The sequence below is a fragment of the Rhipicephalus microplus genome, chromosome 6, assembly GCF_043290135.1.
Source record: "Rhipicephalus microplus isolate Deutch F79 chromosome 6, USDA_Rmic, whole genome shotgun sequence".
NCBI lineage: Eukaryota > Metazoa > Arthropoda > Arachnida > Ixodida > Ixodidae > Rhipicephalus > Rhipicephalus microplus.
The window spans coordinates 53,859,753-53,876,073 of NC_134705.1; the positions used below are offsets into that span (position 1 = coordinate 53,859,753).

The 16,321-nt window shown below is 46.5% G+C and overlaps 1 protein-coding gene across 1 annotated transcript in view; it reads right to left on the bottom strand.

The window, feature by feature from the left end:
• The window catches only part of LOC119168129 (cytochrome P450 2C23), a 94,223-nt gene that overhangs the window by 73,736 nt on the left and 4,166 nt on the right, over positions 1–16,321 (bottom strand). The window contains exon 3 of the mRNA XM_037419540.2: positions 14,356–14,462. Within this exon, the coding sequence (XP_037275437.2) occupies positions 14,356–14,462 (107 nt within the window). The remainder of the gene's footprint in view (positions 1–14,355; positions 14,463–16,321) is intronic.

The window sequence follows — 16,321 nt, forward strand, 5'->3', positions numbered from 1 at the left end:
ATGTCAGGCCGTACGCAAAACAGTGCCCTGCTCAAGCCTGGATTTGTTCTTGGTGCATATGTGACATATTTAGAAATCCTAAAGTCAGGGCCAATGTTGGTTTCACTTAGACACATAACGGGGAAGCTATACAGAGCAACCAGCTTCCTAAAGTCTGTTCTTCCGGACCTACGGCCATTGGCATTTCACTGAAACACAGCTGTGTTGCGGAAACAGTTGTTCATTTGTAAAGCCACTTTGCTATACAACAATTTTTTGTTGTACTGCAAGACGCTCTAATAAAAAGACTGCGCGCACCTCTTGAAGGTCACTGGCCTCTGGAATTCAGGCAGGATTGCCTTCAAAGCAAGGAAGAGCATCGACATAACCACAGTCACATCACTTACTTTCGGAGCACGTTGCTCTTCTGCCTTTCGTTTTGGTGAGGTGAAAGGTGTAGACGCTTGGTTATCTTGAGTTGCTGACGGTTTCGGTGTCCTGCTGTCGCTAGTATGCCTTTTTACGCCTTGTGATCGTCCTCTACGGTTCGTATTGGTTGTACTTTTGTTTTTCTGAGCATGCTTGGCAACCGTCGCATACGACAGTGGTGATGTACTCTTCTGTAATTTCGAAGTCATACGGAGTGGATGTACAGTTTCTGGATTCGGACAAGGGGATCCCTTTTTTGGAGATCTTCTTAGCGAAATTTCTTGTCGCTTTAGTCGAGTAGCCGCCTGCTGTTTCGGAGAACGAGCATATGACGCTACGCCGTCTTCATTGCAATTGGAACATTTGGGATGCTTCCTCGATGTACATTCTTAGTAATCATGTGCTTCTGCACAGATTTTGCAGCTGAGTTGTCCAAAGCACGATTTTGCAACATGTCCATATTGTTGACAGTTGTAGCAACGTGTAGCGGGCTGTAGGTACTCTTCCACCGGATGACTTGTGAACCCTAGGAAAGTACGAGGCAGCAGTGGCTTGTCAGGGGAGAACTCAAGAATTACACTGCTGAGTAAATGTGGCTCTGCGGAACCATCTTCAAGACGGAGCCATTAGGTTCGTCTCCTAACTGAGATTTCACCACTGTCTCTTAATATTCAAGCATCTGATTTTCACTGTATTGCACTGGTACCTGTCTAATCTTTTCGAGGTTCCTAGCATACGACTGTGGTATATACGGTGCCACTTCAAGACCAGCAACCTGTGTTAACATAAGAAGTATGCAGGATGCACTAACTGTAGAGACACGGAGAAGTTGCCATCTCTGTTGACACGGCATGACTGCACTTTTTTTTAGCAGCAGCTACTACTTCACTGGGCAGATTGTTCGGACTGACTATCCAGAATGAGGTGCTAGGTTCTGTCAGCTTGAAAATTACGGATATTCCCGCTGCTCGGGCTTTCTTGTACGTGACTGTAGTGAAAGGCCTGTCTTCTGCTTCTATATCACAGTTCACTTCTGCGGAGTCGATGATGGTTGCACCGCTGTAATCCTCTTGAATTTCAGTTCGCGCCTTCTTCAGCGTACCACACTCAACGTTGGCGTTCGGTGTCGTCGAGGGGCAGTCAAAGTCCTCCTCAGGTCCGCGAGACAAGGAATTATCTTGCTGTTCGGACGCATTCATCACTTTGGCTTCATCTGATGGGCACCGAGAAGAATGTCCGCCAGGAGTAGCCGAAACTTTCGGACGCCGTGGCAGCATAACATAAGGTTTCGGCGCCTTGGAGACATGGCGCCTGGTGCACCTCGAAGGTGGTGGCCGCACCTTGGCAGTAAGATGCAGAAGACGAGTAAGAAAACTTACAAAATTTGCGAAAAAACATCAGTGCTAGGAATATGACGCCCAGTGATTCTCCTCTTCCAAGTGATCTGTACTTTATATCAACCCAGAAAACATAGACCCGCACTTAGCAAATATCTATGCTACACCAAGGAGGAGCTTAATTGCCGAAATTCTAGCGTTGGTAGCGCTTAAGGTGAGCAATAATAGGAGCGATGGAAGTAACGATGGGAGCCTGAATCTAGGGCAGGCATTCTGCGTGGCCGTAATTTACGGGACAGCGCTCGTGTTTCAGAATATTTCATAAAAAAGGCCGGATAGTAACATCAAGTCGGGCAACTCAACCGTTGTTACAGTGTTGATTGCGCGCTTGTAAAACAATTTAGTAAATCTTACATTGGAAGTTCTGTGATTCGCTGAGCTAATGTCAACCATTGCTCGATACTAACACAAAAAAATTTCGCCATATCCACGAAGTGAATGATGATGAGTGGGCGAAGCTCCGGAGGTAAACCTGGTAAACCATGAATCCTCTGTACATTTTGCCCACTCGATTTTATTACATCGCTCCCCCTAGCGTACGTCGCCGCATTAAATCGAACAATTGCCTTCAACCAATGACACACGCCATATGTGACATAATTCCTATTTTATAAGATCTCGCGTCTTTCATCAACTACAAGTACCGCTTTCTAGTTTATAACATCTTGCATCTTTTCACCATCAGCTACAAGTACCACCATCTAGTAAACACTGCAAGAACTAAACTAGAGGTGGCTACATACAGGGGACGGTACCGCCATCTAGTGAACACTGCAAGAACTAAACTAGAGGTGGCTTCATACAGGCTACAGGGGACGCACAGCCCACGCCCTAAGGAGCTTCGCCCCTAAAAAAATGGCAGCTTATCCACGGAAAGAATGATGGAGAGTGGGGCGAAGCATTCGTCCGTTCATTCGTTCTTGCTTCCGTCCATCCATGCGACCATCTGTGTGACCGTCCATGCATCATCCGCCTGTCCTTGCGTGCGTCTGTTCGTGCGCCCGTCCCTGCATTCGTCCATGCATCCTTCCCTGCGTCCGTTCATGCGTCTACCCATGCATCTGTCTGTGTGTCTGTTCGTCCATCTATTCAACACTCCAAGTGCCTTCATCTCGCATCTTTTCATCATATATTCCCCATATAGAAGCACCTCCGTCCAGCGGACATTCCAAGGACTAAACGAGAGGTGGCACACACACACTTTCTTACAGCTTGCGCTTCAGGTGTACTTTGCAACTTTAACCACCTCGAGTTCATCGTGTATACTGGTTTACTGTATTCATGGCACTGCGGCCCAACGCTCGCTAAACCTTTCTAAAACCAAGGAAGTTATGCCCAGCGAGTATAACGTAGCAACCTTTTCCTGTCAGATAGTGCTCAATGTACATGCCAATGACTGCTAATGGGAAATGAGAGACAGAGAATTCGTCTTGTACTTCCTTACGGCTTGCGCTTCGTATCAACTTCCCACCTTTAACCACCTCGAGTTCATTCATGGTATATACTAGTTCATTGTATTCATGGCACTGCTGCTCAACGTTCGCTAAACCTTTCTAAATCTAAGGAGGTTACACCCAGCGAGTATAACGTAGCAACCCTTTCTTGTCAGATAGTGCTCAATGTACATGCCAATGGCTGCTAACGGGGATCGCAGCGTGCGCGTTAACTAAAAGCTGAATGCTCCTGTCTCTCATTCTCCGTTAGCGGCCATTGGCATGTACATTGAGCACTTTTTTGTTGTTCAACAACGCACAGAAGAAATTTTTCACCGGCACCAACTTGGAGGTCAAGATGTTATACTTGTTACATACTACAATGGCTACGAAGAACGAACACGTGCCGCTATAAGGAACTTCGCCCCTAACATATAATAGAAATCGGAATATATGATACGCACATTGTCGCACCGTATCAAGAATTCATTTCAATAACGCCGGCGGCTGCTGTTTCACGTGAATATGAAGTTTACGTCGCACCACACCATACACTATGAACGCCAGCATACTTGATTTGCTTGGTAATCTCATGATACCTCACTAACTCCTCAACGTGCACAAATAATTTGGTTCAACCCGCAATGATACGCTCAAAAAAATATCACAGCTTATGCACGGAATATATGATGATGTGTTGGGCGAAGCGTCCGTCAGTGCGTCTGTGCTACCGTCCGTCTTTTCGTCTGTCTGTACGTTCACCTGTTTTTGCACCTGTAAGTGCGTCCACCTGTGCGTCCGTGCATCAGACCATCCGGACGTGAACCCGTTCGTGTGTTAGTTCGTGCGTTCATCCGTGCATCCGTCTGAGCATACGTGCGTCCATTCGTCCGTTCGTGCATCCATGTGTCTGTCTCTGTGTCTGTCTGTCCGTCTACGTGTCTGTCTGTGCGTCCATCCGAACACCTAGTGAACAATTTAAGTACCGCAATCTCACTTCTTTTATCGTATATTCATTATATACCAGTAGTGCCATCCAGCAGAATATCCAAGGATGAAACGAAAATGTGTACCACTTTTCTGCTGTCAGCGCTTTGTTAACACCAAGAGCGTAATAAAGACCACGTTCTACGTTTTTAGTAACATGTGGACATGCGGATATCCGGGTATCCGGGTATGTGCCGCAGGTTACGCACTACGACAACGGGGGATGCCCAAGCCATGTCATAAGGACCTTCGCCCCTAAAAAGTATAGGCCGTATTCCCAAAGGGAACTTTATTGGGGTGCGAAGATGCAGTGGTGCGCACTTCGTTGACCTGGCTGAAACGGGTGTCGACGAGGGGGCTGGAAGAACAGTTGAAGCAAAGCTCGGTGTAGTCTTTACTCGAGTAAGCGTTTCTTGGAAACGCAAAGACGCGAGAGGTGGGTTGGGTTTCGCATAGGTTTCTTCGCAGATCAACGAGCCGAAAGTGCGTTTCTGCTCGACGTGTGGTCGAGCGTTGCGGGTGGTAGAGAGGCGGAAGCGAGATATAAGTGTGTTGCGAGCGGGCAAAGGAGCAACACCGCCAAGATGGGGTGGTGGGTCGAACAGGCAGCTGCTGTGCGTGAGGGAGAGAGTGGCGTAAACGTGCAGCTGCGACTTGACCTACTTGGCATCGTTTCAACAACTGTGATGGGAGAGACGTGGTGCAGCGCGTTGGCGCAAAGATAAGGACGGACAGCGTTACACAGGCAAGTCAAAAAGCTGCTTTGAATCTAAAAATATCCACTGCCCAAGCTCCCTGTATAGATAGTTAACAAGCCTATTTGATGCGAACGGCCACAGATGATCGCAGGCGTAGAAGGCAAAGCCGAAGAGCCGCTCGAGAAACTCTCGCCGAAAGTGGGCGTTGGCTTTGGTGAAGGCGTTTATGCCTATGCCGAATGAATTGGGCACCGCCCTTAACGCCATTTCTTTGACTCGCCATTGCGGCTTGCATTCGATATCCAAGTTATCTCGACATCGCTGTTATCAGCTATTTAGCAGCATACTTCAGCCATGGTCCCTGGAGTTCTGCTTCGCAATTTGGCATGGCTTGGGATCCCATCGGGTCCTCGGTACGCAGTTGCTCCTTGCGTTTGGGCGCCCGGGTCTGTATTTGTGCCCGGACTGCAGTATCAGCCCAGTGAACACGAATTCTGAGAAGGTTCTGGTGTCGGCGCAGTACTTCGATATTCGTATTCTGTTCGAGAGTTCGTTCGATAGTTGGCCTACATGTGTGGTAGTTATAAAGTTAAACAGATGTAGGCAAGCTTAGTGGTATGGTTGCCTTGGTATGAAGTCGTCACTCAGGGCGCAGGCAAAGGCGCGTGCACTGGGGTACTGTTGAAAAAGATGGGGTAATTAATGCGTGCAGACAAGCACTGCAACAGAACAAGTTGACGAAAATAAAATGTATTGGTCTAGTTTCTACGCCGATTTATAGCTTTATTTACAATGTGTTGCTGAAACCCGTCAAGCAGACATGTCGCAGAACTCGAGATTACGTTCTACGCAACCACGTTGTGCTGCGCGCGGCAAGGAGTGCAACAGATTTTTCGGGATCGGCGTGAACTATAGACTTCTTTTAGTTCGAGACCAGTTCAGATGGATCATCACAAGACCAAGCGTTCGGCTCGACGTGGCCAGAACACGAAGCTTCTTCAGGAAGCATGGTCACCGCTAACCGATCCCAATGCGAACAAGCCTAAACTCACAGGTATTTATTGGTGTTTGTCAGCTAGTAACAACGAGGTGTCGAATTTAAATGATGCTCTTGAACAGCACCTAACTGACGAGGAGCTCGAAGTGGAGCATGTCGTGGTGGCGGTGTATAACGACAAAAGCATCAGCGCGTTCATCCAAATTCACTCTAAATAGCCGATTTGGACACTTGAACAGTAAAGTGGCAATTCATTTTGAGAATGCAACAGCAACAGTTCTCGACACCTTGAGCCAAAATGGCTCAAGACTGCTGAACCTTGACCTGCCAACATTCAGAGGCGATATTCACGAGTGTTTAAATTTCTGGGAGCAGTAAAAGGCGACCATTTACCTCAACAACGCTCTGTGAATAACAACGAAGTTCTTCAACTTACGGCATAAATTTGCACGTGGAGTAGCTGCGGTGATTTCTGGTTCTGTCATTGCTGAATCGTGTTACGCTGACGCCATAGAGCTAGTGAAATAACAGTCTGAGGATCGGCACAGAATCCTGCACCGTCACCTGTGAGCGCTTCGTAATCTTCCGCAAGTCAATTACAGAAGCGACGTCTGAGGCTGGAGGCAGTTCTACAACTCTGTGCAGCTCAACGTACGATGTCTCACTGCACTAAGCTTACTTGCGGTATCTTTATCAGCAATTTGATTGAAATTCCGCGAGAGGCTTTGCAGTACCAGATCGTTCTATCACAGGTCAGAGCAAATCGTAGCAATACTTCAAGACAACGTGAGTCGCACATCAGCGCCTCAGACCCAGTATGGACAGTCACAAGCTTTGCAACGGAACTACAAGAGCTGCTCTTGTTCGTACGCATAGAATCGGAAACCCGGGAGCGGTGTGCGCCATTAGCACAACGACCTGTCGATGACCACACTCTCAGTCGTCAGAGAGCTCGAAGCGGTAGAACCAACACCGCTTCTGACCACACAGCACATCTAACAGCTGGAGCGCCCCGCCGCGGTGGTCTAGTGGCTGAGGTACTCGGCTGCTGACCCGCAGGTCGCGGATTCAAATCCCAGCTTCGGCGGCTGCATTTCCGATGGAGGCGGAAATGTTGTAGGCCCGTGTGCTCAGATTTGGGTGCACGTTAAAGAACCCCAGGTGGTCGAAATTTCCGGAGCCCTCCACTACGGCGTCTCTCATAATCATATGATGGTTTTGGGACGTTAAACCCCACAAATCAATCAATCAATTATCAGCTGGAGCGAGTGTTTGTTTTGTGGATTGAAGAGCCATGGTACACGAACCTGCGAAGCCAATATCACGCTTCACGATAAGAAAAAGAAGCTACGGAAGGGCAACCACTGCTACAAATGCACAACGCGCGGCCATCGCACATGATCTTGCCTAGTCAAACACACCTGCTTGAGTTGTCACAGGACGCACGCATGAAGTATCTGCAACCTTTATTACTCGAAGAACATGACACTTTCTCGACTAGCAGACACCTACAGCAGCAAAGAAGGAGTTATGTCATCAGAAGCAGTTATGCTGTGTGTCACAAACGTCTGAAATCTTCGTTTCACCCCCCTGCCCCATCGTCCAAGGAAGGGTGCTTTTGGGTTGGGAGGACGGCATTCGGTGACTAACGACGCAGCAACAGCGCCGACGCGTCTTCCCTACACCTGTAATAAAGGGGACACACATGTGTTCGGGGAAAATTAAATCATCCCCAGAGGGTAAGAGAGCACGAATACGCCCTAGGAACACACCTGCTTGAGTTGTCACAGGACGCACGCATGAAGTATCTGCAACCTTTATTACTCGAAGAACATGACACTTTCTCGACTAGCAGACACCTACAGCAGCAAAGAAGGAGTTATGTCATCAGAAGCAGTTATGCTGGGTGTCACAAACGTCTGAAATTTTCGTTTCGCCCCCGTGCCCCATCGTCCAAGGAAGGGTGCTTTTGGGTTGGGAGGACGGCATCCGGTGACTAACGACGCAGCAACAGCGCCGACGCGTCTTCCCTACACCTGTATTAAAGGGGACACACATGTGTTCGGGGAAAATGAAATCATCCCCAGAGGGTAAGAGAGCACGAATACGCCCTAGGAAAGTTTTGACTTCTTCGGGATCGGCAGTTGACGTGCAGCCAGCAAGAAGTGCGGTCGTCGGTGTCGCGAGTATCGTGTAGGTGGTGAGCATATATTGAGTATGTATTGTACTCACGCAACGTGTTGACACAGCTACAATACTGGGCATCCTCGTCGTCTACTAAGCTAGCGAGATCTTCAGCGACACCCTGTCAATTCCCCTACGTGTACCAAGAGCTGGCCTGGTCCGTATGGAACTTTTTATTGTGACTTTTTTAAACTTCTTTCAATATTTGTGCTTGTGCGCGCTGCGTCGCACTTATAAATTCAGAAGCGCAACCATGATCGTTTACTTGTAAATTTTTTTGTATGTCATTCAGTTTCATCATGTTCTCATTTTATTAACATTCCGCCTATTTGTGTTTGTCTGTACCTGTTGTAGCGTTCTTTTAGAGAATACTTCATTTTTATGTTCTTTTCCATCATGTATGTCTTCTTCCTCTGTTATTTTGTTAACTCTTCCCTATTTTCCTTGTTTGAATTAAATTTTCTTTGTGTTTACTGAAAGGTCCGTGTCAGCTCAAATGTCCGTGTCAAATGTCCACGTCAGCTCTATGAGTGCGCCGGTCGGGCCCACACATCACCACACGGGCTACCCTACATGGGTCGACCGACCTGCAAAAAAATTTGAGATGTACCACTTCAAGGCCTTTCAGACTTCCCAGGCCGAAGCGTAAAGCTGAAGCCTGCGATTCTGCCGCACGTCGATGTTAGATCGTCAGTGACTCATCCGAAGTGTGTGACATTATCTGGCGTCCACGACAGGACAGGCCAACCATGTGGTGATGTCTAGGAGACAGACGTACTCTGAGCGTACATTATGTAGAAGTCCTAGTGTCGTTTTTTGGTAGACAACTGTTCGTAACGATGGGTGGCCCGATGTTTGATCAACTTATTGAACAGGGCAGAGTCTTCGGCTTTGTAGTCAAGGAGGTATTCAATTTCATCAAAAAAGAACTAAATTGACGAAAAGAGGAACGTGATGCTGAACTAAAGTGGTACCCTCATACTATGCAACCCAATATTGAACGAGAAAAAGAGCAGTCTAGACTGAGAATACAAAAAGCGAAAGAGTGCTTGAAATTAGGACCACTCACTACGCAGTCAGAACACTGCTTAGGCTCTAGAATTTCCAATAGCGCGACCGTCTGTGCCCCTAACACGTTGGTACAGTCATACCATAAGTACGTTGACAAATCGCGCCTGAAGGTTCGCGCCTGTGCACGAATGCGCCTGCGCCCAAATGGTGCAAAGAGCCCGTAGGCTCAAAACTGTTAAGAGCCGGACAAAATGATAGGACGTGTGGTGCGGACAGCCAGTTCATGTCAGAACTCAGCGTGTTAACTGCCAAAAGTACTGTGATGACCACATAGGCCACTGAAGGTTGCAATAATGGCGACGAGGGGCTGTGCCGGCAGAGTCCTGTTAATACAGAAAGGCCATCTGTAGTTGACCTGGCACAGTCACCGAGTATGTTCGTCGCTATGGCGGCTAACTGCGATGTTCGCAGTACAACCGGCCCAACAGGTGAGGACTCCTGCACAGACATTGGGGCAAAGTCGTGTGCGGACGCACGCTGTGGGCTGGGCAAAGTTGTAGCAGGTAGTTCCTATAGGTGCGAGTGGCACAGCCCTAAGGAGGCCACTTGTATTGTTTATCACTCAGTTAAGCTGCCCACAGGCCATGGTGTCGGCGAGTTAAGGAGAAATTCCGGCTGTGTAGACCATGCAGCAGTTGAAAACTATGAGTCTTGCCCCGCGCAGCTGATACTAGCCGATGTTGCCAAAGAGAGCACAGGAATATGTGCCAAGAAAAAGAGACGCTGCAAGGAGAAAGGAGTGTCAAAGAGTACAAGAAAACAAAGAAAGCCTATGGAAAAGAGGGCTTCAAATGTGGCAGAACGCAACGAAAGGCGCGTTTTCTTTTTGCTGCATTAAGATAAATATGCCAGCTTGCGCATGGCCACGCGAAATGCACAGACGTTAGGGATGCAAGTGTTGCAGGGGCACAGTGTTGCTGCGGCGCAGTCCATAAACATTCCTCGTCTTCTCCCCGTGCGGTTTACCAAATGGTTGGCAGAGGAGGGGGGAGCATCTTTTGACAGAGCGGCACGACGTGGTCGGGAGACCCATGCCCGCAAAACGTGGTGTCAATGATGGCAAGCAACCCCAGGGCAAACTGGCGTGACACAACCCTAGTGATGACAACCCTCCAGTGTTTTCTTTTCCCTGGTTGCTGGGAATGGCTCCATCAAGAGCCCGACCACCTCGAGCACGGATAAAAGTTGCGTACATAGAAACGTCAACGTAAGCTTGAAGGCAAAGGACATATCTTTCGAAACAATGTTCAATTCTGTCTTTCGATTTTGAAGCATTTGATCAATGTGGGGACCAATCGCTTAGCTATACTATTGGTTTCATTGTGTCGTCTGTGTGCTGGTAGACGATGTTCCATTGTTTCAACTTTTTACCCATTCAGTTAGGAAAATCTTTGGTTTAGAAGCTTTAGGTGACTTACGTTTGCAAGTGCTAGACTTCTTTGAGAGACTCTCATCAAGGTACTTCTGTGTTCGAGGTATATCACACCACGCCTGCGTGCTGAACATGGCGATATATTCTTCAAAGCTTTTCGTTTCAATTATTTATTAAGGCGCATTGATGTGTAACTAGTGCTAGGCATGCGCACAAAATGCATCTAGACTCAAGATTTGTTTTCATTTATTCTGTTTTAAGGCATCTCAATATTTGATATTTGTATTACGCTTACGGCGTGTATGTTTAAATATATGTCATCGAAGAGAGTTTACGTGCTCAGCTTTGAACTGTGCACCATTCTTGTCAAGTTATTTTCTTATGTGTGTGGTCATGACCTAGTGCCCGATATGCCTTTCGTCTTGGTGCGACAGTGAAGTGCGGTGCGTCTGCAGTGTTGCACACGTCAGTGAAATGGTGCGCGAAAAAAAAAAGGAGAGCACAATGGTGGACGACTAGAACACCGAGAGCTCTCGAACAGTGCGCGTTTGTGATTTCCTTGAAAATTACGCAGCAATATTCTCTAGGAGGGGGCTATGTCACAAACGTCTGCAATCTTTGTCTCGCTCGACGATGGGGCCATCGTCCAATGAAGTGTGCTTTTCTGTTGGGAGGCCGACATCCGCCGACTAACGACGAAGCAGCAGCACCGCCACTTCTTCCCTACGCCTGTACCGAATGGGACACACATGTGTTCGGGAAAAATGAAATCAGTCTCTAGAGGGTCAGGAAACACGCATACGCGCTGAGAAAGTTTTGACTTCTTCGGGATTGGCAGCTGACGAGCAGCCAGCAAGAATTGCGGTCGTCGGTGACGCGAGTCACCGACGACCACACTTCTTGCGCGGCGAGCATGGAGTGACCCGCGCAACGTATTGAGAGGGCTGCAATATCGGGCATCTTTGTCATCTACTAAGCTAGCAAAATCTTCAGCGACACCCCGTAAACTCCCCTTTTGAACCAAGAGCTGGCCTGGTCCGTATGGAACTTCTTATTGGGATTTTTTCTAAACTGTAATTGTATTACTCCTAGTCTTTCAATAATAGTAGTTGTGTGCGCTGCGGCCCACGTAGATGTTGCGAAACGCGAACCTGATTGTTTTCATGGAATGTTTCTTGTATCTCCTTCGATTTCCATCATGTCAATAATTTATTACCATTTCACGTATTTGTCCTTTGTCTGTACTTCTTGCAGTGTTCTTTTAGAGCATAGTTTGCTTTGTTGTTCTTTTTCATCGAGTATCAGTCTTATACCTCTTAATTTCTGTTATCTCCTGCCTTTTCCCTTGTGTAAATAAAGGCTTGTTTGATTTGTATGAAATCTCCGTGTATGCTTTACGAATGCGTCGGTGAGGCTTATACCTCACCACACGTGCAAACAGGCACGGTTAGACTGACCTGCAAATAAATTTGAGTTTTGCCACTTCGAGGCATTTCACGCATCGCAGGCCGAAGCGTAAAGTGGAAGCCTGTGAGTCTGCCGCACGTTGATGTTGGATCAGTGGGCCCTCACCCGAAGTGTGTGGCGATGTGCGACAAGGATACACCGAGCGAGAGCGAGAGAAACGACAGCGAAGAATACCTGCAGAGGTTTCTCGGTTTCGTCATCAAAAAAAGCAGGTGAAGGTGCGTACGAGAAATCCTTGACGGATGCAATCAGAGATCTTTCGTCACAAAACCTCGCCACCAAACTACAATTGCAGGTACTGGGAGACACAAAGGCTGCATTCAACACGTGTGGCAACAAAGTCCAGGCCTCGGCGGAAAAGTGAAGGGTGGTTCAATTCTCCTGATGAGCCAATTGTCTTCCGATATCCACATCGTTTGGGCAATAATCATCCCAGTTATCAGTGAGCACATCCATTCTCCGACACCTTATAGCCTCATCTTCCAGCAGTTGCGTCTCCAAGGCCAAGGCATTGCTGAGAAAAAGAAATCTTTTGTGGTGCATCAGAGACCAGCATCAGCTTCCTGATTCGAGCTGACCAGCTGTGGAAAATAACGACTGTAGGTGTAATAAGGAGCAGAAAAATTCCAGGGTTTGTCACAATCAGCACTGCACTTGGATAAGCAATGCAAGGGCCCAGTCATCAGAATGCCTGCTTTAACTGCACCACAACCTTCATGGTCTGTGTTTTACGAGTGGAAATATTTTGCGGCAACAACACTGTCTCGCAGATCCCCATTTGTTTCGACTGCTTGAAGCAGTGGGCGTCATTTATTCTGCAGACGATAGAGAAGAAGCTCCGACAATGAAGCAGTTCGAACTTACGTTCGACTAATCGTCAGGCACTCAAGGCACCACATCTCTCAACGACTGCCTTGACGAAGGGAGAGCCTCAATCCGGAGCTTCATATATTTGTCGATGTCAGCCTGAAGACTGATGGAACATGTTTAACTACGACACCAGTTCACCGTGATTTAAGGAGCGGCATCACTATAGACGCAATCTTTGCGGCTCTCTGGAGGTTTTTGGCTCAGAAAAGAGTGCCAATTACAGTGAGCTCTAAAATGCACTCATATTTAAAACATCATCCAGAGCTTTACAGAACATCGGAATTTTATGAAGAGCTCCTATTGGCATTGTTCCTTTCGACGCGCTGGAGACAGCGGAAGATTGTTTTAATCGGTGTGCCTTGGTGGGACGACTGCCGTGCGATACTTATCCGATCACTCAAGTCTTCATCCTACGAGATGCTCAGAAATAGGCACTCAAGGGTGGACAAACTTTGAGTGCACTGTTGGAGGATGACCTGATTGTTATTCTAAAACAGCTGAACTCAACGTATTAGAACACTAGACATTCATCATTGGTTTCTCTGGAGCTATCTAACAACTACGAAGCTCAAAGTTCTCATGCTACACAAAAGGGCCATAAGAAGCTGAGCTACCATCTGAAGCTGATATATCACCGGTAGATCCGTGGCTAAAAACAATACCTACGAGAACTTCACGCGCTTCATTTTTCTTGGCACATCCTAGCCTTAGTCTCCAAGTGAATAATGTGGCTATCATCGAGCAGTCCGGCATCTTTATAAGGGTGCGGTTTCGAAGTCAAATCACAAACGTGAATCCCAGTTGAGATGAAATCATTTGAGCTTGATGATTGAAAGCTAATAAAACTCATAATTTTTAGGCGGCCCGTATACCCATTCTTCAAGGTTGATTTTTGCTACTCTACTGGGGGCGAGAGTATGTTGAAAAAGATCGGCTAATAAACACGTGCAGGCAAGCACTCTAAAGCAAGAAGAATAAGTTGTGAGAGATGAACGACGTTCCCTCTTGTTTCTTCACCGAAACATACTTTTCTTTAAAGGTACGACGTAGAGAACGATTTAACAGGTGGTTCAGTCAATGTATAGGTTAAGCACGGGGCACCGAACGGAGTTTTGTTTCGCCCCTCTGTATAGAGCTTTCACCGTAAAAATACGGTATATACTGCTACTTACCTAATGCTTGGCATATTATCGACTCCTAAAGTATTCGAGATCTGCTAGAATTATTTTCTTCAGTGACTTTGCACTGAGTTCCACGGGCGTATGCGATCGCCGCAAAACGATTGGAAGGCTGCGCATAAGTGTGTTCATTTCTTCTAAAAACCTGAAAACGGTGCACAAAGAGCAATGATCTCTATGCGAGTGTTTCTCATGAAGCAAAATATGCTTCAACTAAAACTTTGCTAGGCTAAGCAGTGAATCAACGTAATTATTTGGGCGTATTTTTGTAGAAGGCAGTGCACTAAACAAACCACTATATCCTCCATTGCGTAGGACTTGCCCATGCCGAAATCACGGAGTGCATGCAAGCAGAATCTTCGGTTGAGGTTCCATATTGTCCCATTCATAGTGGCGAGCCCTATATGAAGGGGAGATATGAGAAACAAAAAAGAACAGTCAGAATTCTGCCAATACAAAAAAGAAAAAAAACGACTAGTCTGATTGAAACAAACAGAATAGCAACAAGGTAACATGAAAAGCTGAATTATAGCATGTGTCTGAAAAAATTTAAACAGAAGTTATCACTACAGATCATTTGTCAACAGTATAAAATCTCTTTAGGCACATGTGAACAGTATGAAGTTCTATGTTTGTTAATCTTTCATACTGAAAAACGACATTAGGCGCGCCGATGTGACCTCCCTAAACTCAAGTTCTAATTACTAAAATGTTATTTGTTGCAGGGAATAACTAAAGTTCAAGCGATAACTACCTCAAAATTAGTTACTATCACGAGTTGCACCTTCATATACCAGGCCTTTTAAACTCTTGTGCGATGACTTGGTGCATTCAAGATATTTAAACGCCTAGCAGATTGGTGAAGAAGTACGCCAAGTTTTAAATAAAAATGTTTATTATAAAGAAGTCATCACGATTCGTGTCTCTAAGAATACCAGAAATGCAAATTCTCAGAAAATCAACAGAAAATAAACATGAATGATCCCCTTATAGAAAGATTGGTATCACACGAAAGTGATACGGATCTTTATAGAGATAGTTGAGCGTTTATTGCGCATTGTTTCAGCAACAGCAACAAATTGCAAAGTGAGGTTATGAAAGGCAAGCAGCGCGCACCTCAAGCAGAAAGCACGCACGAAATCAGCATGCACATGACGAGCGCCGACTAAAGTGTCACAGCTCGACACTTAGAGCACGCTATTCAAACAGAGAGAAAGACGCACAAAACAAGCGCACAAGAGTTCACAGGACAAGTACGAACAATTGTCACAATTCCTGCATTGTGTGTCAGCAGCGCGCGCATTTCGTAAGCGCGGCCCCGGCACCGAGCGAAGTGACCTTCGTCCTATCTCGAATGACGAGTCTGGTAACTGTGCGCGCAGATGAAACCACGCTTCGTAGATGCAGCGCTTCGTATAGACACTACGCCATTTAGAGTGCCCAACGCAAGCCTGTCACGCCCTCTCGCCACTTATAAAGAAAACGCGCGAAATTTTGGAAGCACTCAGGACTGCCAAATGTTTTATGACGTGTATGAATTTTTCGCTGTTAGCATATAAGCGAACGTACGTACGTTCTGTGGAGTAGTGTTGAGCGCCGCGCACTGAAAATCTAGAGGTTCCTGTTCTAATTCCACGCAACGAATGCTTGTCGTGCACTTCTTTTTTGCATGACAAGCAAAAAATAAATGCAATTTCACCTTGGTATTTCCATTTCCAACTTCGTTTTTGTGATCAAAGGACGTCAGTGTGGTGGACTCCGGCATAAAACACTTTCGTGTTAAAAATATTTCGTAAAATCGCGGTACTTACACAAAGTAATCAGGAGCGCTAGCATTCACATTTTTAGCCAGTTCAATCGTGGACCTCTCTGTTGAGTGTCTCTGATCCAGTGGGCACTCTCGATTTATTTCTAGCTTTTATGGGGGCATGAGTGTCATCATAGGATGCTTTCGTGGTGCGGCACTGGTTATTTGTAAGGCAAACTTAGGCAAGGTATAAGTCAAGGCCTGTCCGAATTCGCTTAGATACATCAAATGTGCTTTTGGTGTCATCATTAAAATGACACATAGCGTAAAAAAGCAAACTGGATGGTTTACCAAATTACAGACGTGTTCCTTGAGCGTGAACAGCATGTGTACCACGTTACGCGTTCACCTCGTCAAGGTTGTGCTTTTTCATTACTAACAATGGTCTGTTGGCAACTTTTTAGAGCGTTTTTACACGTTTGCACATGTTTGTTGAATAAAACAATATACCA